The sequence below is a fragment of the Channa argus genome, chromosome 6 (genome assembly GCF_033026475.1).
Source record: "Channa argus isolate prfri chromosome 6, Channa argus male v1.0, whole genome shotgun sequence".
Taxonomy (NCBI): domain Eukaryota; kingdom Metazoa; phylum Chordata; class Actinopteri; order Anabantiformes; family Channidae; genus Channa; species Channa argus.
In genome coordinates this window covers 28,519,222-28,543,810 of record NC_090202.1, presented here as the reverse complement: position 1 = coordinate 28,543,810, position 24,589 = coordinate 28,519,222, and the positions used below count along the sequence as shown (strand labels likewise).

Genomic DNA, 24,589 nt, shown 5'->3' with positions numbered 1-24,589 from the left:
TTACTTCTGATACCATGATGTTAAGATTTTAGATCTCCTCTTTGTGTTCTATTACAGAAAGACTTCATGTATCTCTGTCATTATTTCATTTTGCTGCTTCTACTGCCTAAATAATTTTTTTTTGCGGCGCAACAATTACATAACACAGAGGAAACAACTGATAAATAGAGAAGTAGGAGCAAATTTAAATTGTTTACAAGGATGAGGAGAATGTGCTAATGATAGTACTAGACAGTTTAAAAGAACAAGAATAGATGAAGATATTAGAAGCACAAAATCAACAGATTAAAACAACCCGGATCCTTTACGAACCTGCGCTTTTATTTTGAACCCACTGTTAAGCGGAAGAAAAGTCGTTATTTCCGGTAGTTGTATTCTGTGTGCTCTGGTTCGGCTCGGCTCGGCTCGGCTCGGCTCGGCTCAGTACAGTACATTACGGACCTACAGCTGCAGTACCACCCGTAGTAAATCTGTGTGAGACTGCGGAGGAAAGATGGCGGCCCCTGCTCTCTCCGGCCGGGCTGGTTCGGCGGGCAGCCTCGGGAACAGCCCAACCATGGCCGCCGGTCGCCTCCCTCACGGCGGTGGCGTCGGGCCTGAGCTCGACTTCAGGTCGGCGGCCCGCATGGAGGACCTGAACCGGCTCATCCAGGAGTTCAGCAAGCACGACCAGCGGGAGTACGACGACCAGCGGGCCCTGGAGATCCACACGGCCAAGGACTTCATCTTCTCCATGCTGGGTGAGGGGACACAAACACCAGAGTACCGCTACTTAACGGGGAAACACACCGGGCCGAGGGGGGTTGTTTACTGGGCTGCCGGGAGCCTGAGTACCCCACCTACCTACATATACACACACAGCTGCTGCTTTATTAAAGAGATTTTACCATAGAACAGGTGAAAACGTCTGGTTTATTTAACGTCAGTGCTGCTGGAAACTGTAACAGGAGGGATGCAATTTTAAATCGCACGATTCGGTTGTTGCTTCCCTGGTATGAAAGGAAGCTGCACCTGTGTTCAGCTCAGGTGAGATGCACCTGCCGAGATAATCACAGGAAATAAAAGGGTTCATGGTTTGTTTTAGCTTCACTGTGATGGCTCTGTTCAGCAGCAGAGGCATCAATGTTAGAAACAACTGCAAATACTACAGTGCATTAAAGATTCAAAGAACTTTATTGATCCCATAGGGAAGTTGAGTTTCCTTGTTACAGCTGTTCTCTGCAAGAAAGATAGAAAAGAAAGGGAAAGCACCTCAATCAAGAAACCACACAGACAAATAAACAAATAAATTACTAAAATACAAATAAACACAAAATAAGATAGATGAGGTAGAGAATAATTTACCTTAATATAAAATAAGTAAATAAAGTAAATAGTTGTCCATGTAGACCTGACAGTCCCCCTCCTTTTTACAGAAGGGGGGTGAGTTGAACAGTTTAAAGGGCACTGGGAGAAAGGATCTCCTGTGTCCTGTGTTGTTCTGTGGAGCACTTGACTTTGATCAGTCTCTGGCTGAAAGTGCTCCACTGTGCAGCCAGCAAACAATGGAGTGGGTGGGAGGGATTGTCCACAATTGAGAGGAGTTTATACAACATTCTCCTCTCAGCCACAACATGGAGAAGAGCCAGCTCCTCCCCGAGAACAGAACCAGACCCCCTTATTATTTTGTCCAGTCTGTTACTGTCTGCCACCTTCATATTGCTGCCCCAGCAAACCACAGCATAGAAGATGGAGCTGGCTACCACAGACTCATAAAACATCCGCAGCATGGTGCTGCAGATGTTGAAGGACCTGAAGGAGGATGCTGAATTATCTGACCAGTCCAGTTTATTGTCTAGGTGGACACCCAGGTATTTGTTCTCTGAAACTACTTCCACCCCCCCCTCCCCATATGGAGAGAGGATTGACAGGTATCCCGGACTTCCTGAAGTCCACCACCAGTTTCTTTGTTTCATTAATGTTGAGGCTGAAGTGATTGTGCTCACACCAGTTAACAAAACTGTCCACCACTCGATCGGTACTCTCTGATATCAAAAGTAGCAGTAATTAAGTGAATGATGTTTTTGATAACATGAATGTAGAGGTCTTGTCCAGATTTGTTCTACACGTGCCTCTTAAATAATGTTTCTGCAGAATCTAAAATGTTCAGGTTAAGTTCAAATCCTGGTGACTTCAGACCGCTGTAAAAACTGATGGTGATTTAAAGTCCCTCGTGCAACAATAAAAAAAACAAAAAACTCTAAGGTCACTGTTGATGGAATTAAGTAATATGTTAATGCATTGAGAAAATGTTGCAAATGATCCTGAAAGCAAACCTTGTCGTCTCATTTGATTCCACAATGATTGAAATCATGAGAGTGTTGTGTCTCCTATGAACCTGACTATTCTTAGGTACATAAAAAGTTAAACCTGCAGCCTATGAATATGCACTAAGTGGTTGATTTTAATGATGACTGATGAATCCTCCTGGTCCTTGGTGCAGTGTTAAAAGATGAAATTAGCTGTAAGTGACCCCTGCTGCTGATTTAATGGTGTTAGAGACAAAGTGGGTCCTGGCAGAGTGAGGTCGCCCTCCTGCTTTAATAAAACTGTATTAGCAGTTTATTATTCTCTCATGGTGATCAGGAAGAGGAACCACAGAGGATGATCTGTAGGAATGTGAGATTAGTGAAAACACTTCCTTTTAGAGAGTCTCATTGTGGTGCGGGATCTGCTCCAAGATCTGGATTAAAATAGAAAAACTCACAAACACACTGGAAAATGTCCATCTGATGGAGGCACACACTTAGGGTACACATTTTTACCTCCTGGAAAGTCTGCCAATAGAAATTCTGCATCGAGTTGCGGACCTGTCTGATCTCTGCACAGAAATAACAATGTGCAGTGGACAGGGAACAACATATGGTCCTGATGTTTTAACAGTCCCTTTCAAAATTAGCAGATACATTTGATAGATTTGGGGCGTGTCTAAATAGTGAAACAGGGTCCAGGTGTTCTTAAACAGGTTCCCCTAGTCTATCAGTGTGAGGCTGAACAGAGAATACAACAAAGCATGTGAGAAGCTGTGTGTGGAAGTATTTAGGGGTTTATGCATTATGTTGTAAAATTGTCAACAAAGGTGGTTTCGGATGGTCCCCAGGGAACTAAAGGTGTTCCACAAAGAACATTATTTGTCCCACTGCTTTGAACTGTGTGGATCAATACTTCTTTTTCCAAAATCAGCACTGTAATACACATTTTTATGCACATGAGGCCTTCTGATCTTTTATGCCATCGATTCCCCTATAAGCTTTTGATGGCTTGCAGACCTGTTTGATCTAAACCCTGTTTGAAAGTCAGAAAAAAAAGGTTTGCATTTTACAAGACCATGAGTTGCTGATGTTCTTGTAAATAAATGTCAATAGATTAAGATGTAATAACAGTTCGATGTTGAGCAATTTTAAAATAAAGATTCCTATAGAAGGGTAAAACAATACAGATAAAGAAGCTGTTTCAAATTTTGTTTTCAAAACCTGATTAGCATTTTTTTTCAGAGGTTGTTTTCTTCATAGCAAACACACACACATTGTTCAGTCATTTGAAGGTTAATTTCCCTGGAAATGAAATAGAATTAGTGGCTGTAGAAATCAAAGTTTAAAAATGATGGATTTGTGGGAAAAATTAAGCAGGGAGCTTTAAGCTTGTCTTGTTGTATCATCTTGGACGATGTGCATTTGGGGCTTAGATGGTCTCTTGTGTCTGAATTGAATCCAGTTGCAGCATGTCTCTCGAGGCAATAGTGTGCACCTTTTTAAAAACATCCTCATTTTCTTGCTTTATCTCCTAGAGAGAAAGTCTGTTTTTGTTTGGCCATTTTTAGTTCTACTTCACTCGCCACGTCACTTTTCTTATTGAGGGAAAGCCAAATTAACCTATATTACTTGTTTGATAGGAATTTAAGTTAAACAATCTTAACACCTCACATGCATGTTTACCCCGTGATGCATGATAAATTTAAAAGCATCCCCACTTGAATTTATGGTAAAACTGATCAGTAGAATGCTACGGATTGGTCAGACAGGTGGTGCCGAAAGTTTAACATGTAAATTTGATTCAACCTTTATTCTGTGCTCAAATGTGCTTAAAAATAAAAAAAGAACTTATTTATTTTTTCATCTTTCAATCTTTTTACAATTACTTAATTCAATAAAACCTGCATATTCTTCCTTGTGTATATTCTTCCTCAGTAAAGTACTTTTTTTAAAACTTAAATTCACAAATGCACAAGAGGCCCTGCCCTACACAGCTATGACACCTTATGATCAGTAGGTCCAGAAGAAGTGTCGATGTTGGCAGCAGAAATGTGAAAATCAGTAAATGTGGAAATTCTGAGGCTTTGATAATAATTATAGTATCCAACAGCATTGATGCTACTGTGTGTGTTTAGAATGTGACACAGTAGTTGTTAGTCTGATTGTGCCTTTTCTCCTCTGCCTCTCAGGAATGGTCCAGAAGTTGGACCAGAAGCTTCCTGTTGCCAATGAGTACCTCCTCCTATCGGGGGGAGTTCGGGAGGGTGTGGTGGACATGGACCTGGACGAGCTGAGCGTCTACGCCCGTGGTACAGACTACGACATGGACTTTACCCTACTGGTCCCAGCACTCAAACTCCATGACCGCAACCAGCCAGTGACCCTGGACATGAGGCACTCGGCCATTGGCCACTCTTGGCTCAGCCTCCGCCTCTTTGATGAAGGAACCATCAACAAGTGGAAGGACTGCTGCACCATTGTTGACCACATCAATGGAACCACTAACTACTTCTTTTCTCCGACGCTGGTGGCTGACTGGTTCTATCAGTCTATATCTCTGGTGCTGCTGGAGGTGCAGAAGAAGCCGCAGAGGGGTATGCCAAGAGTTGAGAAGGTAGAGAGGAACGGGACCATCATCTCCGTCATCCTCGGCGTCGGGAGCAGCCGGATGCTCTATGACATTGTCCCCGTCGTGTCGTTTAAAGGCTGGCCCGCTGTTGCTCAAAGCTGGCTGATGGAAAACCACTTCTGGGATGGTAAGATCACAGAGGAGGAGGTGATCAGCGGCTTTTACCTTGTCCCTGCCTGCTCCTTTAAAGGCCGCAAGGAGAATGAATGGCGTCTATCGTTTGCTCGCAGTGAGGTGCAGCTAAAGAAGTGCATCTCTCCCAGTCTGATGCAGGCGTACCAGGCCTGTAAAGCCATCATCATCAAGCTGCTGTCCCGCCCCAAAGCCATCAGCCCCTACCACCTTCGCAGCATCATGCTTTGGGCCTGCGACCGCCTCCCTGCCAACTACTTGGCGCAGGACGATTTCTCGGCCCATTTCCTGCTGGGCCTGATTGACGACCTGCAGCACTGCCTGGTCAACAAGATGTGTCCCAATTATTTCATCCCTCAATGCAACATGTTGGAGCATCTGTCAGATGAGACGGCCATGCTGCACGCCCGCAAGCTCTCCTCTGTGCGCTCCGACCCAGCCGAGCACCTCCGCACCACCATCGAGCACGCCAAGGCAGCCAACAGGCTGACGGTGGAACTGCAGTGGCGAGGGAGCTCCAATAACCTGCCATCGCCGCAGTCGGACGCCGGTGGAGAGAGCCAGCCGGACGATCGGCTGGCCAAGAAGCTCCAGCAGCTCGTCACTGAGAATCCTGGGAAATCCATCTCAGTTTTCATCAACCCAGATGACGTCACACGACCGCACTTCCGTATCGACGACAAGTTCTTCTGAGACTGAGAACCTCAGACCTCTTCCTGCTCTTACTCTCTGCCTTCCTTCTCCTCACCTGGTGCCCTGCCTCCTCTCAAACTTTATTTTTTACATTTTTTTATTTCTCTGCCACAGAGTGAAGTGAGGTGATCGTCCAGTTGTGTCTGCTGCAATTTTTTTATTTTTTTATTTTCTATTCCCTTTCCCTTCTTCCCTCTTCTTTCACTGTGTGCCCTGTGTTTTGTACCTGCTAAATGCCTTTTTAAATAGACAGCTGAAGAGGAGCGGCTTGTTTTTAACAATGATGGATGGGGCACAATTCCCTCCTAAAGTGGAATTTATGCTTCTATAGTACGTTAGTTTAATATAATTATCAGGGATCCTGTAGATGAGAACCCAACAACTCCTGAAAACGTCACAGAAGCTTAAAGTTCAACATAGATTGTGAGTGTTCAGTCAAGCATGAAGTAGGAATCACTAATTAGTTATTGTCCCATGAGAAAATAAAAACTCATATCTTAAGCTGAAGATGATATAAGACGTAACAAACGTTTGTAAAAATGACACAAAAATCTGTTAAAAAAACATCATGATTGTCCACAGATATTCTGTTACACATATGTAATTTGATAAATTTGATCTTTAGCTAAGACGCTTATTCACTAAGAAAGACTCATAACCAAAAGATACTCTCCCAATAATGAAGGGAAATAACAATCATGGGAAGTTGTCCAACTTATTGGCTAGTTTCTCAGATAGCATCTGATATTTGTGTTGGATGATTTCCCAACATATCAAGTCAGATTTATGAGAAACATCTTTTAAGATCTCGAAACAGAGAGTTGATGCATTTGAATTCCCTTTGCTCAGAATATCTGCAATAACACCAATAAGTCCAACATTAGGGTGCTGGTGTACACAGCTATATACGAATTCAGGAGTTGGGGATGCCGAATGGTGCGTACAGAAGTCTCAGGCCCAGGAGAAAGCTAACAGATTTTGTCCCTCTAGGGAATGTCTTGTTCCCACGTGGGTTGATGGTACTAATGTCTCAGAAACTAACTGTAAATAGCAGAAAACTGACTGAATGCTGTTTTTGTGTGTAGATGGACAGAGAAATGGACTGATGATGATGATGATGATGATGTGTGGACTTCTTTTCATCTGAATGTTGCACAGAATGTAAAAAACACACCACTTTTTCTCTAAATGTGGACGTCGTGTTTGTCCTTATTCTGAAATGTATCATATCAGTAGACAGGTGACACTTCACTGAAGAATGTTCGTACTGCACGTACTGCAAGTCTTTCTATTAACCAGTGGCATTAGCACAGAGTACACAGTCATTGTGCACTTACTGCACTTCATCTGTGCAGAGAGTAGCCTGCTCCAAACATGCAGCTTCACTCTGATGGAGATTTCTGAATTTTCCTGGAAACTTCTTCACACTTTTAAATGTCAGCTGGTATTTAGCTCAAGCTATTTGAGGCCAGTATAAAGGAAACAGATGTTTTAAGCTGTTTTCTCATAGGAATTCTGGACAGTGTGTGTTTTATACAAGAGGTGGTGTCTGCGTAGAACGTGCAGGAAACCGGACATGTTGCAAAAGACAGAAATTACACTTATGTTTAAAGCAAGTCAAAGCCCGAACAGCCAAGTGTCTTGTAGTTTCCTGAACGAGTTTGACGGGTCCAGTGATGGTTTTTCCATACAGAAGATCCTGAATCTCCTCGTCTCTCAAATTTTCTTTGGTGTCTAGATTACTCTTCTACTTCACCCGAGTTTATTTTTCTTCTTCAAAGTCATTAACATTCCCTGCAGATTCTGCAGACAGTGTTCAGTTGAAAATTATACAAATTTCTTACCAGGAAGCTGACAGTTATAGGTCAAGTCCAACTAATTCAGCTCCTCAGCTCATGTACAGATCAGTTAATGTCTGAAAACAGCTGAAAACACAGAAACTCCATTGTAAGACTTTCATTCTGTAGCTTGTCCTAATGTTTCCTGGTCCCTAAAATGGAGGATTGGCTGTTTCAATATTTTCTACCACAGAACGTATAACAAGCTGACTGGTGATGAAGAAGGAAAAAAATGTGGAAATGCATCAGTCTTGTGCTGAACTGTTTTATGCAGCAGAACCATTATTGTCAACAGGAGAACAGAACTGCCCCTTCAATGCACTGCAGGTAAATCACCAGCTGTGTTTGCAGGTGGTTCTCAGGTTATTCTGGTGCATTACGATCTTTTTCAGATAAAGTGTCACAGATTATTCCTTTAGACATGACATCACTGGCTTCACTCTTTGCTTATTCCTCTTCACTATTTACTGTTGTTTTGATCACATGTTCCAATAAGCTTCACAGTGTCTGTATGACCTGTTTTTTCCTTTTAACTTGATTGATCTATTTCTCAGCTGCTTTTTGTGTTTTATGTTAACATGATTGTCCTTTAACAGCACCAGCTCGGGATGAGACTTCTAACCCCTTTCTGTTAAATTGTTCCCAGTTTAAGCTGAGTTTTCCTCAGCTTTGCCTGCTACAGTTATTATTGATACAACACAAACAGAACAAACAGACTACACTCACACGAGGCTGCAGGAGATTGGAGCCTTCTCCACTCCATAAACATCAGTACTCAAAAAAAACAAAACAATTTTTCCCAAACTTTTTCACATTCCAGGTTTATTCCCTGAAGAACACTTTCTGTACAATGATTTTATACAGGTGATGTATATGTTCAAAAAACATTTTGTGTCTTCTTTTTCATCCATTTAAGATTCACGCCTAACTTAGTTTTCAATGTATGTGCAACAAGCTGATATATTTGCAAACTTTTCCTTACAAAGATTTACCATCTGGGCTCCTAAACTATTAGCACTAGTTTCAGACTCAACATACTAATCTCTTTCCTCTGACTGCAGCTCCAGGGGAGTAAGTGTGGTAAAGGGAGACAAAGTCAAAGTTAAGTGGCATCTTCTGGTAAAGTTTATATTAAGATTCTCTCAGCCAACAGGCTGCATGATACCAGCAGAGGAAGTGAGGTCACGGTAGCCAGCATTTCTGGACAAACATCTTACTCCTAGATGTTTTTGTCATTTGCCACAGAAAACAAAAAAAAATTAAAGAAATGTTTGTGGCTTTTCAGAAAGGATACTGAAGAAAATTCATCTTACTATCTTTAGACTCCAAGAGAAATACGTGTTTGCTCAGCTGTGATTGGACTGTTGAAGGAAAGAAGACTCTCAGAACAAGCTTTGATTGTACACTGTTGTTGTTGGTCCTGAGCTGGTTTTGCTGAAGGGGAGTCTGTCCCAGGTTATGTTGTTATTGTGCTGTCAAACTCAAACATTTCCAGACAACATGCCAAAAATCTGCACATCTGACTGGCAGTGTGTCCATAACTTCATCCTCAAGTGCAATTAGTGACACCACACACACACACTATGTAGTTTCAACAAACACAAACTGATCACAGGAGACTGAACTCCTCCACTGAACCCCACAGACCAACGCCAACACACACACTCAGAGGTTTTCACACCATCAAAGTGCCACACACTCACCTGCTTGGTGGAATTCAGTGGATCAGTGTGTTGTTCCTCGGAGCTTCGTGACCTTTGACCTTACTCCTTTCTGTTTGTTTAGAACCTTTCAACTGTGACTTTTTATTTCCTCTGTATTTTGCTGCTCTGCTTTATTCTGATGGTGGATTACTTTATGCAATGTGTTGACTTGGATGGGTTAACCATTCCGATGGCAGCTCCCACCCCCCATCCGTGAAAATTTGCCACTTAAATTCACTGTACAGTAGTGTCATCATAAAGTCTTTTAACCAGAACCTCTTCTCAGTCTCTTCTCTGTAAATCAGTTTGTCAATTGCTTAGCAGCAATTAGCAATGGCTGAAAGTGCACAGTTTAAATAATAGTGACCCCAGGATTGAACCCTGGGGGACTCCACTCAGATTTCCTTCATCAATAACATGTTCCTGAGCAAAACACTAATTCCCCAAAAGCTAAAACTTAACTTTACAATAATTAAAGCCAGATGTTTGGAAATCAAAATCTCCCTTCAAACAATAGGATCACAACTTTTTGTGTTAACATATGACCTTTGAAATGTTCTTGCTGCAAGTGTTGCTCTTGTTTGTACAGGCCTTTATAAAATTCCTTAGTGGTTTGCAAACCTGCCTCACAGGTAGAAGCTTCACAGCTTCAACATGACTGACTGGCTTTTCTATGTGCATTATGAATGTTCTTCTCATGCTTGTGTGGGCTTCTTTTAGGTACTTCAGTTTCCTCCCACAGTCCACAGCTGTCGGTTAACAGCAGCAGTAAAGATAATGGAGGGATGAGTTTACTAATGTAGTCAATATCCCTGCAGCTGCGCAGAGAAACTGTTTTGTAAATTTTGTAAAAAGATTAGAGTTTGGTTTAAGACCTACTTGATTTTATATAATCAGATGAATATTTGTAAACAACTATTTGCAAAAAACGGTGTATATTTTGTCCTCCATAACTCCCCCTCTATGATAAGGGGTAATTAAAGTGTGAATATGTGACTTTAGTATTTATTTGGTAGACTTTATTAACTCCATAACTTATCCTCATGTGGAGATGTACTACCAAAAACACTCACTCTGTGTATTAGATTGATGAGAAATCATCAAATGTGCATTAAAAAAATATTTTTTTTAAAGACCAGTATGGAAAGAAAAGAAACATTACAGTAAGAAAAACCTGTTGAACACCTGTTGCGGGTTCAAATCCCACCCCACCAGGTGTAGCCCAGCCACAAAGGGTTATCTTAGTGTCAGTCCCAATCCCAGATCAAAAATGGGAGGGTTGTGACAGGAACGGTATCTGGCGTTAAAACACACGCCAAATCAACGTGCAGAACATGTTCCTCTGAGAAGGAAGCCCAGTTTTACCAATATCAAATTTGCCCTAAGAGGCATCTCCAGAGGTTGAATCATCGCAACTGGACTTCTTCTTGGATGGAAATGTTCTCAACTAAGAGGAAGTCCAGTTGACATTATTCAATCTTCAGATAACTAAACCTGGGTGACTGTGAATCTTTACGGAAGAGGCTTCATACAGCAATGACTTTCTCTGTAGTCAGCGCTGTTATAAAATTCCTGTTAATGAAAAGTTGTGCTCACAAAATAACTTTTGCCCAAGAAGTCACACGATGTAGAAAATGTACTATTTTGTAAGTAAGTCATTTTGTGCACAAAGCTTATAATTTGTGTACATAAGATACAGATGTTTGCACAACATTAAAAACGTAATTTTGCTAAAAAAGATTTAGCATCCTTTATGATGCCAAATCCCTGTTTTCTTATCCTGGTTCTATCTGTCAAATGTAATTGGAGAGAAGGGAATGTCATCCTGACCCGTGTGCAGTTGGGGCTATAATCTGCAGATTGAAGCCCTGGTGATGTTGACTTTGGTGGTGATTAAAAAGCATCAACATTTACAGAAACACCTTTGAAGAACATTCAAATTTTCAGTCAATCATCTTTTTCTCTGCTAAATACAATCAAACCAGTTCACTGACATCAACAGAGCAGCTCTTTAAATTGTGTTTATCTGCAACAGTCGGGTTGTTGCTTTTTGAATCCAGCAACATGGATAAAATGGTGATGAAGCCACTGCCCCAGGGCATGCTGGGAGGCAACACACCTTCCTCGTGTACCTGTCTCCTCCTCTCCTGTCCTTGTCTCCTTTCACAAACTTTCCTCTGCTTGTCTATTCTCCATCCCTGGTTCCTCACTTCTTCTTGTTTTCTCTTGTCTCATGATCATCTCCTCTGCATGATTCCTCTCTTCCTCCATCTCCTCACTGCTGCCATCCTGATCTCCTTTCTTCCTCTTTTGGTTTCCAGCTTCCTGTTGTCTCAGCACCTGTCTTCCACCTGCTCTCCTCTCTGTTTCCTGTTGTGTCTTTGCTTGAACTCAGCTCTTTGTCATCGTCATCAGAGCAGTCACCATGCACCATGCATGCATGGAAACCATCCATCAGCCTCCAAATATAAACGCAACATATGCTGCACACACACACACGGGCAGCCTCCTGTGCTGCTGATCTCAAAATCTATGATTCAAACAGACTTTAAAAGAAACTGCTCATGGAAAAAAAAGAAGTAGAAGAAAAACACAGAGGGATGAAAATGTTAAAGTCAGTGTACTGATCATTTCCACATTAGTTCCATTAGTACGACAAACATAACAGTATTAATGTGCACAGATTTCCACGTCAGTCTCATCCTGTCATATTCCTGCTTACATAACTTCTGTTCAATATTACTTTTACTAATGTGTCTGTTGGGCCATTTCTGTGGGATGTGCAACTTCCTGCAAATGTTTCAGAGTAAAAGTTCATGGGTAAATTTAAAGCTTTTAATGAGAAATATTTGTTTTTAAAAATAAACCACTGATAATGATAATTATTTTGTTTTCCACACTGAAACATGGTGAAATGATCCTCTGTGCACAAACCAAAAAAGGTTACTGTGATTTTCAATTTAGGTTTTTAAAATTCTTCAAATATTCAGACTTACTTACTTACACTTACTGCATCTTAGACGGCAGTTCTACTTTTTTGATTGGTCAAAAACAACTTACCAGTGAGTTACAAAGCCAATGAACTATCTAAGAAAGGAGAAAACATCAAAGCAAAGTCCTGTGAGAAGTGTTTCCATTTCATGAGACGCAAGCAAGTGCAACATAGGACTGATTTATTTAAGTACAGAGTGTAGTGTTGTGAATATTGGGAGTGAGGCTGCTGAGCCTGCAGAGTTTGGCAGCTCGTTCCAACATCATGGGATCACTGCAGTTTTGCTGTGTGGTGAAGGGACCAGCAGAGAGCCTTTGTTGACAGAGGACAGTGGGCTGGAATGATTGTAATCCTGCGTAAAGGTGCTTAGGTGGAAAGGTACTGTTGAGTCGAACACTCTTTCAGCAAGAAAGGTACAATATGTTATTTTTGGCTGATCAAAAATGAGACGTGCTGATGCATTTTGGATTTCATCCCAGCAAAGAAAGACAGGCAGGAATGTGTGATGAGACAGTGAAGACATCTGGTGGAAAGTGATTGGAAAGGTTGTGTGGGTGGATGATAAGAAGAGGACTGAGAACATTGGTAAAGAAGCAGTGAGAGTTAGAAACTTGTTCCTGCCAAGTTACACAGAAGGTTTGTCCAGATATGTAAGACCTGAGCCAGAGAAGTCCAAGTCAGAGATTTTGGACAGGAGGAACGGGTGAGACTGCAGATGGTAGTAGATGTAGGACAGAATACTGAGACACAGTTGCTGCAGCCTGCAGGGATTCAACAAGCGTCAGCAGTGTGTTTGTGTGGAGTGACATGAAGGAGTTTGTCCATAGTAAACCAATCTGTATCTGCAGTGTTTTTTCTAAATGTCTTGAACAAGGTGTCAACCTGTCAAGTGGTTCGAGGAGGATTCACGTGTCTGCTCTGACCTTTCTGGGCCACCGTAGATTTCCTCTCTTTAAGTTAAATTTAAAATAAATGACTTTATTTTCATGTATGTAGCTCAGAGAAGAGTCTAACACAAACACGTCACACTATGTCATGGCACGTGGCGCCTCCAGGTGCAACGTCATTTCAAACAGGTAAATTCTCTTTAATAACGGGCTAAGTTCCGGCTTAAACCCGTTTCTGATTGTGATTATCTTTATCTTCATCGTGTCACCTTAAAACCTCTTCCGGCGCTGACGTCACCGTGCTCTCCTGCCTCGTTCTGCAGCGACGCAGCGCGAGCACAGAGCGAGACAGAGGAAAGAGGGAGCAGCAGCGCGCGGACAGGTGAACGCACGAGCCTCAACATCTGCGGGAGGAAAACAGCAAAACGGCAAAGAAGAAGTAGAAGAACCGAACCCGTGAGGAGAAAACACCGCGGTGCGTTTCTGCCTTTCTCCGCCCGGCGCCTCCCTCCCTCCCTCCGTCCTCCACCTACCGCCGGTATCGACCCACCAGCGGCTGATCTGTGAGCGCGTTCTCCGGTGGCTTCAGCTGATTGACGAAGTGAAAGTCGGATTTGTGTCACCGAACCGAACCGAGCAGCACCGGGAGATGGACCTGGCACTGGTCAAAGAGAAGGCCCCGGCAGGTAGGAGACAGGGAGGAGGAGGAGGGAGGGAACTTTCCTGACAGGCCAGGGAGGGATGGAGGAAGTTGGTATTTTTCTGGGTGGATGCAGAGAGTGATGCATGTTGGGTACTGCGCTATCCTGCTGCCCCTGGATGCAGCTGCACAGGAGCTGCAAGGTGTGGTTATTATGGGATGGGGTGCAGTGTGTGTGTGTGTGTGTGTGTGTGTGAGCCCACACTGAAAGAAACCTGATGCAGCAAAACACACAGAGAGACAGACAGTTGGAAGGAGACACAGACAAGAGGCTAAAGACAGAGGCCGATGAAGACAGACAAGATGTTGCAAACAAATGAAGCAGTGGTACTGAGACGAGGCTTGGACGGGAGGTGACAGGGACTGATAACAGGGTCGAGAGACAGAAGAACTGATGAGGTGTAGAGACACAGAAGGACATGTAGAACATAGAAGAGAGACAACAAAGTTTGACAGTGGCAATTATTAAAGGACCAGAGACAGAAAGAGGACAGAATGTTTGACAAAGGAGTGAGAGAAAGACAGGACAACCAAAACACAGACTGTTAGTGAGACATGAGAACAGGCAGAGAGATAAGAGACAAAGAGCATGTGAGGATGGAGACAGTTAGAAGGACATAAAGAAAGATGCCACACGAGAAAGACATCACCTGTTAAGACAAGTAGATAGGATGCACATAAAGGCTGGGGGACATAAAGACTAGAGAGACAGATTTAGTCCTTCTTTGCTGTAGTAGTTAGTACTATGATTGTTTAAAGTCCTTTTTTGATGTAGTAGTAAGAAGTGTCTCTGCAGGTGTGTGAAGACATGGTGTCTTTATAATTGTCTCCTGACATTTGGATCCATGTTGGTGTCTGGCAGCTTGTTTGTCTCTGATGTCCTCTGCAGGTTTCAAGTTCACGGGGACACATGTTGACACACCTGATTGCTGTGACCTGCAGTACTGAAAAGTGATTTTCACAGTTGCAGTTTCTATTTTTTTGTGTACATTTCGGTTCTGTTAAACTGGGACGTCCATCTCAAACCAATGGGAACTGAGGTTTTTGTCTGTAATTTAATAATCACCTCAGAGGACACGAGCTGTAACTGGACTAGAACATACATGCGATTGGACAAAGTTTTTTGTGATTAAAGTGGATGACACTATAATCTTATTTGAAACCTTGAGCCAAATGTGAAAAGGTTTTAAAACGATATGAAATGCAGGTTCAGTGCGTTTATACAGAGCAGTGTTGCTGAGGCAGTGGGAAAAGTTGCTGGTTTAAATGCTGGTTTTGACTAGATCCATTATGCAAAGCGCTGATCCACATCTCTGTGACTGAACTGTATGTTTGGATCTTTAGTTTCCACAGAGCAGCTGCTCATCATCTTCCTACCAACAACAAAACGTTTCCTCTGATGCTGCATGTGTCATTTTAGCTACGATAATTGTGGCACATGAATTTGTGTGTTACTTTTTTGTCTTTAAATGATGGAAACTTGACAAACGTATCAGATCCTGAGAAGCTACAGAGAGATAGTGGATGTCTGCACTGAGTAAAGCAGCAGGAACTATTCCAGATGTGGAGAGACAACATCAGTACTGAGCTCATATAAACTGTTTTCCTTTAGTTTCTGGACAGTCTGCTCCTCTCTGCTGCAGCATGTGATGAGAAAGCTGAGCAAAAACGTTGCTGAGGTCAGTGAAATGTGTGCGACGTTGTAAATGGTTTAGAGTTAAAAGCTGGAGTGAGTCAGCTGCCCGCTGTTGATGAGACAGACCTCAATATAACATCATCATACTGCAGCTTAGAGCACCTAAGCTGTGCTACAATTAAAGGAATAGTTCAGCAGTTTGGGATATGGCTCCTCAGCAGGGACTGTGGGCCAAGGACCAGGTGCTAAATCTGCTTGCTGGAGTGTCAAAGCCTGAGCACTTTCAGTCCACACTGAGCCTGAACCACATGTCATCGGGACAAAAGGGGGGCGGCTGCACATACGCTGTTCACCAGAAAATACTTTCCAAATTCACTGTTGTTAAAAGTAGAAAGCTCACAGGGGCCCAATCAGTGTTTACAGATGCCAGGAGTCAGTCTGAGAAGGCTACACTCCCCTGGACACGGCAGTGGGGAAAAAATCATTGCTATTGTTAAGTTCCTCAAGCTCTGAGTCTGACATGTTCTCTTTTCAATGGCAGTGCCTGGAGCCTTTGTTGCCAGGGGAAAGAAAGCACAGCCGAGACGCCGTGGGCTTCAAATGCAAATGCTCTGCTTATATAGTGCTTTTATTCACACACACACGCACACACACGCACAACATGCCATGCAAAGTGCTCACCTGACCCACCAGAAGCAACCTGGGGTTCAGTGTCTTGCCCAAGGTCACTTCAACATGTAGGACCAAATGCAACCTTCACACGATGCAGCCCCTGAATTGAGACACAGCTCGTAGGCTATAGTGGCTGGTCTGATACTGAATATGTGGTGCCCCCCTACCTGCTGTGTTCTGTCCCCCCGCTGCACAGAGCCAAACCCTGAGCTTCAAGTTAATGAGACAAATTTTGGACTTCTTGCACTCTTAGGCCCAAACCCACTAGGAAACCTCAACATGTAGTTGTTGTGTTGTGAGCTCAGTTTACAGTAAAGTGTGTGTGTGTGTGTGTGTTTGGTAGGACGACAGAGTCAGTTTCAGTGTGTTCACTTTGTTTACAGCAGACTAATCAGTGGCTTCTATTGATTCTGGGATCAGATCCACACGATTCAGGACTGTAGTGACCTGCTGGCCAAAAGAGAGAAACCTGAGAGACTGAATGGACACACACACACACACACAAGGTCTCAGAGGAGGTGTGTGTTTCCTGTCGATTTCTCTCTTTGTTTGTAGTGATCAGCTGAAAACACCCAAACTCGGACTGACTGTGTGTTTGACCCAGATGTAGGAACTACAGTCGCTCACTGATTGGTACAGAGTGGAGCATCTTCCTTCACCAACAATCTTTGTCTGAATACAGACACTTTAGCCAACAAGATCCTCACAGAATCAAAGTTCATCGGTGAAGCGGAAAGTTTTCTACACTGACATTTGATCAGGAGAAAAGGTCAAAGTTTGGAGAATCCATGGATTTTAGCATCCTCAGAGTCTCTGTCTCCAATGTCCCCTCTGCTCTGTAAAGTCCAGCCGTGAAGCAGAGACTGAACACTGAACACAGTTCAGAGAAGAAAGGACCCGATTCTTTTATTTTAGCTACGGTTCGGCCGAGTGGTGGAGGCTCATGTGCTGTTTACCAGGAAATCAAAAGGGCTCAGACTGAGGGTGAGAGTGTGGAAACGTTGAAGTCAGTGTTCTGGGGTCATTGTTAAATCTTCACTAAAAGAACAGGTTTTCAAAAAGTTGCAGCTTTGTGATTGTGATGTCAAAATGGCCACGTTATGGATCAGCTGAAAACACCCAAACTCGGACTGACTGTGTGTTTGACCCAGATGTAGGAACTACAGTCGCTCACTGATTGGTACAGAGTGGAGCATCTTCCTTCACCAACAATCTTTGTCTGAATACAGACACTTTAACCAACAAGATCCTCACAGAATCTGTTCTGCATGTGGGAACCAAATATTAGAAACAGAGGAAATGGTGTGTGACAGCCCCTCTGCAAACTCATTACTGGAGGAATCCTGCAGCTCAGGACTTTTAGTGTTTCTCATTTCTACCGGGCTTCAGGTTTTTTGTAGAACATTTCGTAGAACATGTGGTTGACTTGTTTAGCATTATCTCTTCTTCTGCTCCTCTTTGTTGAACACTTGAACAGATGTGGTCTGTCTGTGGCTGTGGTGAATAGCAGTTGGAGATAGTTTTGATTTCCTTTCTTTGGTCTGACATATAAGACATTTACTTCAGGATTTAAACTTTGAGGAAGAGCAAAGTCGTGTGTGTGTATTAGTAGAATATTCTGAGCTCAGCACTAACAGGCTAATGGGTGTATGAGCCGCTCCCTACTTATGGCCTTTTGTTTTCTTTACTGGTTTCCATTGTTCCCAGCAGCCTCAGCTCTCACGCATTGGCCTTATTAATAATGAATTAATGGGTGTATGAATCTGGGATCTGTGAACAGTGAAAATATCTCATCGAACAGCAGATGAAACATGACATCATCCACTTTTAAAAGTGCAGGAGCTTCAGAGGAGAAAGCAGTGAACTAATCCAGGAATCATGTCAGAGACCTGCTGAAAAGTCCAATTATTCCCTAAAAGTGGGAAAAGCTGCTATTTGAAATCCCACTTTAAAGAAGTGGAGCTAAAATTACTTAAAGAAATTACTGAAATTTAAGTCAATTATTGAAAGAAAATGAATCAGCACCTGCTTTGACCGTGGACGAGTTGTCTGAATTGTTCTGCAGACACAAACCTGCAGGCGTCAGTTTGAGGATCTTTGTTTTTCTCACAGCAAACTGCTCATCTATGGTTCTGGGACAAAACACAATGTTTTAATAATTCGACTTTACTGATCAACTGAAGAGAGAAACTGTGCACAGTGTCAGCACTGTTGTCTTTAGGCCAGTTAGAGGCTTCTGGAGTGTATAGACGTGAAATTCGTCTTAGATTAAATTCAATTTGATTAAAAGTGTTAACTTGTTGAAGTCATTACGCATCACTTCTCCCAGTCTGAGACAGTTTTACAGAGGGGCTGATGGAGCTTCACAGTAAGCTGCACGGAGCTGAACACCCCCCAACGCAGGCCATGCTAAAGTGTTAGGATGTAGCTAATGCTGCAGTGATGTGTGGTGATGTCTGTTAATGTAATCTGTCAAACAGGAAGGTTTGGAAAACAACCTAGAGTGGTCCTTTAAGGGTATCGCCATGGAGACGAAGGGGGCGAGAGACAGCAAATGAGAGTGTGTTACAGGGAGAGAGAGAGAGAGAGAAGAGAGCGAGCAAGCATAACCTTTAAGTGTATCGTCATGTACAGAGAGAGAGAGTGAGCAGATCTGTCCATTATTTATGAGGCTCTTCTGCAAATGGTCTCTGCAAACGCACACACACCAGGTTGATGAACAGGCTAATGCAATGCGGCTGCAGCCGATGAACGGGGTGGATGTCTGTGCAGCACTAACATTCCCATCACCCCAGCTTCACTCACAGCGACAGAGACTGCAACGAGAGACTCAAGTCCTCCTGTAAATCACGAGGCCATGTGTTGTTTCTGCAGCAGGTTGTCGACCAATAGTAACGTGAGGAGAAATGAGATCACTGAAGAAGAAAGTTGTGTTATTGTTGTGACTTTATTACATGTAAAGTGCCTTGAGATTACTTTGTCATGAATTGATGCTATAGGAATAAATTAGAATTCCATTGTAGTTTTAGAGTGAGGAGGTCAGTGTTAGGGTGGACGGATGGGTCAGAAAATACAGGACATTCCTGCAAGAGACAGATGTTTGATGTTTGTCATTCTTCATAGTAATTCTTCCCAAGACTGAGTACAAATACCTACATTTTAATACTCTCCCATATTGAGTACTGATACAAGTACTAAACTGCTTTACTTCTAGAATGAGGTACCGGACAGTAAAATCCTCATCAATCCACTACAGTTAAGCAAATGTCATGAGAACAGAAATTCACACACTTTCTTTTGCCAAAACAAACAAGATGGTGACTGGTGTTTAATAAATGGAGCAATTGTCACTGAAAAGAACAAAAAGAAAAGGGGACAATAGACGAACAAAGCACAGATTTAGGGTGAGATCCTGGATGGAGAAGTGTGGACAACATGGACTGTAGAGTCTCCATAGGATTATGAAGGTAGAATAACTTTGATTATGTCAGTCACAAATATTTAACTATTACAATAGTTAATAATTTGTGACTATATAACTAAAATAATCAGAGCAACATCAGTCTGACTGTTAGTAACTAGATCTTAAGACTTTAGCACAGCAGAGTTTGTATTCAGCTTTAATTTTGTCCTCATCAGTTTTCTTAAAAGCTCTAAACCTGAGCCACAGACACTTTTCACCTCCACCTGCAGAGGTCAACATGGTTTTGGGCAAAGTATGTTCAATGAGTGCGAGTATGCAAAAGCAGGATTGGGCTTGATGCTTGATGTATTGGCATCGGGATCCCTACATCTGTAAGGATGATGCAAAGAGCTACACAGGTGCGGCGTGTTTAATGCCTTTGTTGAAGAGACGGAAAAAAAATCGCTGGTGATACGAAGCCAATTTACCTCATGGGTCTTTTGTTGTCCCTGAACTGTTACTTAGTTTTTAACATTTGATATGTTGTCATTGTACTTTTTTACTTACTGTATACTGGAGAAATGTCATCACCTTGTGCACAACACTGATCAGGAGAGATTTTTATGAGGCCAGAAAGAAAATTTTAGACAGTTTGTCTCCTGAATTCCCTGTGACTACAACTGCAAATGTCATTAAGAAAGTCCATAGCACTATACAGTGCCTTACAAAAGCATTCCAGGGGTATGAATACGTTTGCAGGGCCCTATAGCTGAGCTCCCTGGCTGTGGCCGCAAGAGGAAAACGGAGCCCAGATTGAACAGCAGGCCCAAGCTGAAGTCCAAGGTCACAGTACATCTGAGTCTGAACTCCAGGTGCAGAAACAGCTTGTCGCGATCCCATGTGGAGCCTTCGTTTTTGTTTTGTTGTCTCATTAAAAATATTCAGTAGATTAAAAAATCTCCCGCAAAGTCAGATTTCATTTAAAATGTCCTTTTCCTGCTTTTCAAGTTATTTCAGAGAAAACTGAGGCTTGTCCAACCTAATTTGTTCATGTAAGTGGTAAATGGTCGGCTCACGTCTGTCTCTGCCTTGTCTACAGTTTCTATATGCAGCTCCTCTCACCACAGACTTACTGCAGGGGGACAAGTGTGACTGTGGTGAGGTGATGATAAAGGTGTGTGTGTGTGTGTCAGTGACACCACTGTGGGAACCATGGATGCAGTGTAGGAGGAGCTGTGATGTTCTCCGTGTCCTTTACTGCTGTGTTTTCCTCTTCCCGTCAGTGCGTCCCACCCCGACTCCTTGTCCTCTGCTGCCGCGTGCCCCCAGCTGGTCTGACAGGGAACTGTCTCTGCAGTGAAACAGCAGCAGAATCAGAATCAGATTCTCACAGTGCACAGGAGAATAATACCACAGCTGATTAGTGAATAGAAGCTGATTTATAAATGTGCCTGTGGAGGACAGAAGTTTGAAATAAGACCGAAGAGAAAAACAACCATGCAACAGTCGAGATGCAGCAACAGACGCTGCATAAATATGATGCATGAGCTGAGTAAGATCAGCATGTGACTTTGTGTTGGCCTCCTCTTTGAAATATTCCTTAAATATCCTCAGATGAGATTCCAGGCTCACGTGTGATGGTTTTTCTACATTAATAAACTTATTTGTTTCACATGCAATACAGAAATCATGGATTCAATAGTCCTGTTTCCTAAATTGTAGTTATTATTGATAACATCTTATTGTCTGGCATTTACTCATGAAACAGTGAGACTGAAGTTCTGATAGTTTGAACAATCAAATAATTACGTTTTCTACTGTAAAAAAACTGCCTCCTCATACATATTACATAAAAAAGTAAGAACAATAATGCAAAGAAAGGTATAGAGACAGAAAGACGATGTGCAAAAAGATGTTGACTTGCTCAGCATGAAGAAATCATACCTTTACTGACGTGACTAATCAAAACTAACATTTAAAAACAGGAAAATGTTGGCCTTACACTATTCAGCATGTTGTGGATGAACAGAAGTTAATGGACCTCAGTGTAGTAACTGCAGCTCAGATATCGATCCTGATATTATGTCTCGGAAATATTCATCATCCCTTTAGTTCCATTAGAGCCATCACTGCTCCCATAAAACTCTCTGACACAGTGGAGCACTCGTCCATAAAACCAAGGTCAGGATGTGATATCTGAGCCTACGTCCACATCTCAGGCCTTAAAGCTCTAATTCTGCTGCATTCTGCTCAGCACCGAACCTCAGGGTTCAGCTTCTTGGTTTCAGTCTTCAGCTGAGACACAGTCCACCATTAGATTGTTTGTTTCTATCTAATGTGTCTCCCTTTCTTAGAGTCAGGACTTTCCCAGTAAATGAAATACCTTACGAGACAAGCTTCAGGGATTAAGCTGCCACCTGCTTCCTCAGCAGTTCTCACCTGGGTCTGTACACCTGCCTGTACTCAGAGAGGCTGAGTCTGACTAAAAACTGATGATCTGGAACCACACCCACTGTGCACAGTCACGTCTCTAATCTCATCCCTCCATCCAGTCTCACACTGTGCAGACGCGTTCGTGCAGAACAACTTCAAGTAATGAGCAACTTAGAGTTCCGTGTCTGGCCCGAAGACATGTGACATGTGTCCTGGAGACAGGAGGCCGACTGTTCTACTGTTCAGTTTCAGTTTCCAGAAAATACCTTAAAACGTCCACAAAAACACCAGAACTTTCTAAAGAGAAACAAAATGATGCCCACAAAGACACTACAAATGTCATCTGAGACTATAAATGTCCACAAATGTCCAGACCTCAAACACCCACAGACACACCCGATCTCTAGTTGTTTGATGAGGACATGTGTGATTCATGCTCCTAAGAGGACACCAAGAACTGATAGCAGATCTTATTTGAACTGACCACTTCAATAAATTAACAGCTGGGTCAGGCTCAGGCTTTGTCTTCTCAGTATCAGTGAGGACTGCGACGGATAAGTGTCCACACTGCTGCTCGCTGTGACTGTGTGTGTAGCTCAGTGTCATCACGTGGAGGCGGGAGCTCTCAGAGGTATGTGCACCAGAGACAGACAGACTGACACACAGAGACCATAATGACTCCTCTGATCCCAAGCGAGTCCCATTAAGTGAGCGTGAGCTGAGTCGGGTCTCTGTGCACCATGACCCGTTACTGCAGCCTGTTCCGTCGCCTGCTGTCAGGAGACAGTAAAGCAGCGGTGGCAGACAAGGAGCAGGGCAGCATTCACAGCGAGAGCGACCCACAGGGTGAGTCCACTCTCAGCACATTGTTCTTCATGGTTAGTGATGGTGAGAAGTGGCAGCTCCTGCAGCTCAACTCCTGGTTTTTGTTGGTCACGTCTTTTCCTGCTTTTTTTCTGATGCTACGGGTTAAATGTCTGATTCCTGCTTTTGTGAGGTAACTTCTGGTGACTGTGTGAAGGCCCACGTTACCATGGACATGGAAGTGTTTACACATGGAAACAGTACTTGGAGGCATCTGTCAATTTGGTTTTAATCTATTTATTCTAGATGAATTCTGCCCTGGTGCTTCTGACTTTTGCTGTAATTTGTACCACATCAATCAAACCCAACTATAATGTGGCTCCTACAACCTGTAAGAGCAGCCAGTGGAGCAGAAAAGCAGCACAGAAAGGGAAAAAGGTGTTGTTGGCTGACTGTGTAAAAATAGCTGAGATATTTTAGTAGCTGCTGCTCGTGATGACGATGAAAGCTGCTAAATAAAAATGACTATTCGGTCAGGCTAGATGTCAGGTGATTGTTCACACAGGATGAGCACATTTAGCCACACTGCACAAATGTTTGTTGATTGAGGAAAAACTTTTATTGTCATTTTGAAGTGTCAAACTGTCCTGCACGGCTTTGTGCCAAAGCTTCTGAACTGAGACGTGAAAACTGACCAGGGTTCTACTTACAGAGCACATGATGGGATGGAACACATGTAGTATAATTAGGCACAGACATATATGTGTACGCAGACACTAGAGGGCACAGGTACAGAGGTATATTTACTCCGTCTCTCCTGATGTGTCAGATGCTTATTAATATCTGTGTTAATGTCCGGGATCATCTCAGTGTCTCACACCTCCTTCGTCTCACGGCCAAACACTTTACAAATGTCTCCTTCCGTATACACATCAACACTTGTGCTCTATAAAATATGAACTGATGACACCGATGTCCTTTTATTAAACTCTGTCTTCTGGAAAAGATCATTTATTTAAACAGCAAGTGACAGATGCAGAGAAACAAAGGGCATCATGTCCCTACACAACACATCTGATCTTTGAAGAAACAGAGATGAGAAAAGTTATTTCAGGAAGTTGATTGACATACAGTAAAACAGCATCTTGCCATGTGTCTGAGGTCTAATGTTGCACTTTCATTAATAGGTAGGTTTATCACAGAGGTGCTGCAACCTGAGTGCAACCACTCAAAAACTATGAGGTCAGGCCACTGCCTTTAGACTTTGTTAGTTACAGAATATGTTGCCTCAGAGCATAATATTTGCTGTTGCACTTTGACAGAAAAGGAAAGTCCCTTTTCACCACAGAGCAGAATTTTGATGGTGACATGAACAGGGACCATACAGGTGTCACATGACTCCTGAAACTGACATGCTGAGATCCTCTAGACCGTTGTCTCACTCTGCTGGGTTTATTGGACCTACAAAAACACTCCCACTCAGCCTGGTTTTTCACTTGTATCTGTTTTACATGTGTCCTGCATTTGAAGAAGTCTGGTCAATGCCTGTTTTTAAATATTCTCTCTGAAAATTATCTTTGGCTGAATTCAGATGCAGGCTGCTTTTAAACTTCATCTTGTTCTGACAGAAGCTCCGCAGCACTAACAGGCCAAGCTTCAGATCACTTTTATTTTAGATGATACACATTCATTAAAATGAGCTTCAGTTTGTCTCAGGATCTGTTTTTAGAATCAGCTTGGGACATCTGACTCTGCTTTGAGGACTTTACTGTTGGT

The 24,589-nt window shown here is 42.7% G+C and overlaps 2 protein-coding genes across 3 annotated transcripts in view; both read left to right on the top strand.

The window, feature by feature from the left end:
• The first annotated feature begins 330 nt into the window (after positions 1-330).
• Positions 331-9,561, top strand: LOC137129068 (nucleotidyltransferase MB21D2). The gene is made up of 2 exons (XM_067507881.1): positions 331-740; positions 4,481-9,561. The coding sequence occupies exons 1-2, from the start codon at positions 494-496 to the stop codon at positions 5,743-5,745; spliced, it is 1,512 nt and encodes a 503-aa protein (XP_067363982.1). The 5' UTR covers positions 331-493; the 3' UTR covers positions 5,746-9,561.
• Positions 9,562-13,461: 3,900 nt separating this feature from the next.
• Positions 13,462-24,589, top strand: part of LOC137128500 (fibroblast growth factor 12-like) — a 36,027-nt gene continuing 24,899 nt past the window's right edge. Inside the window, exon 1 of one of the 2 annotated variants that reach the window (XM_067506613.1) lies at positions 13,462-13,851. In XM_067506613.1, the coding sequence (XP_067362714.1) occupies positions 13,815-13,851 (37 nt within the window). In that variant the 5' untranslated portion in view covers positions 13,462-13,814. Of the gene's footprint in view, positions 13,852-22,578; positions 22,856-24,589 lie in introns of those variants that run through there. The other variant, XM_067506612.1, reaches the window with a different exon arrangement.

What these genes read in the sequence shown, in the direction of transcription:
- LOC137129068 (XM_067507881.1), top strand. Translation starts at nt 494, where the DNA reads ATGGCGGCCCCTGCTCTCTCCGGCCGGGCTGGTTCGGCGGGCAGCCTC. An exon ending in CTTCATCTTCTCCATGCTGG is followed by an intron (nt 741 to 4,480) that starts GTGAGGGGACAC and finishes TCTGCCTCTCAG; the next exon opens with GAATGGTCCAGAAGTTGGAC.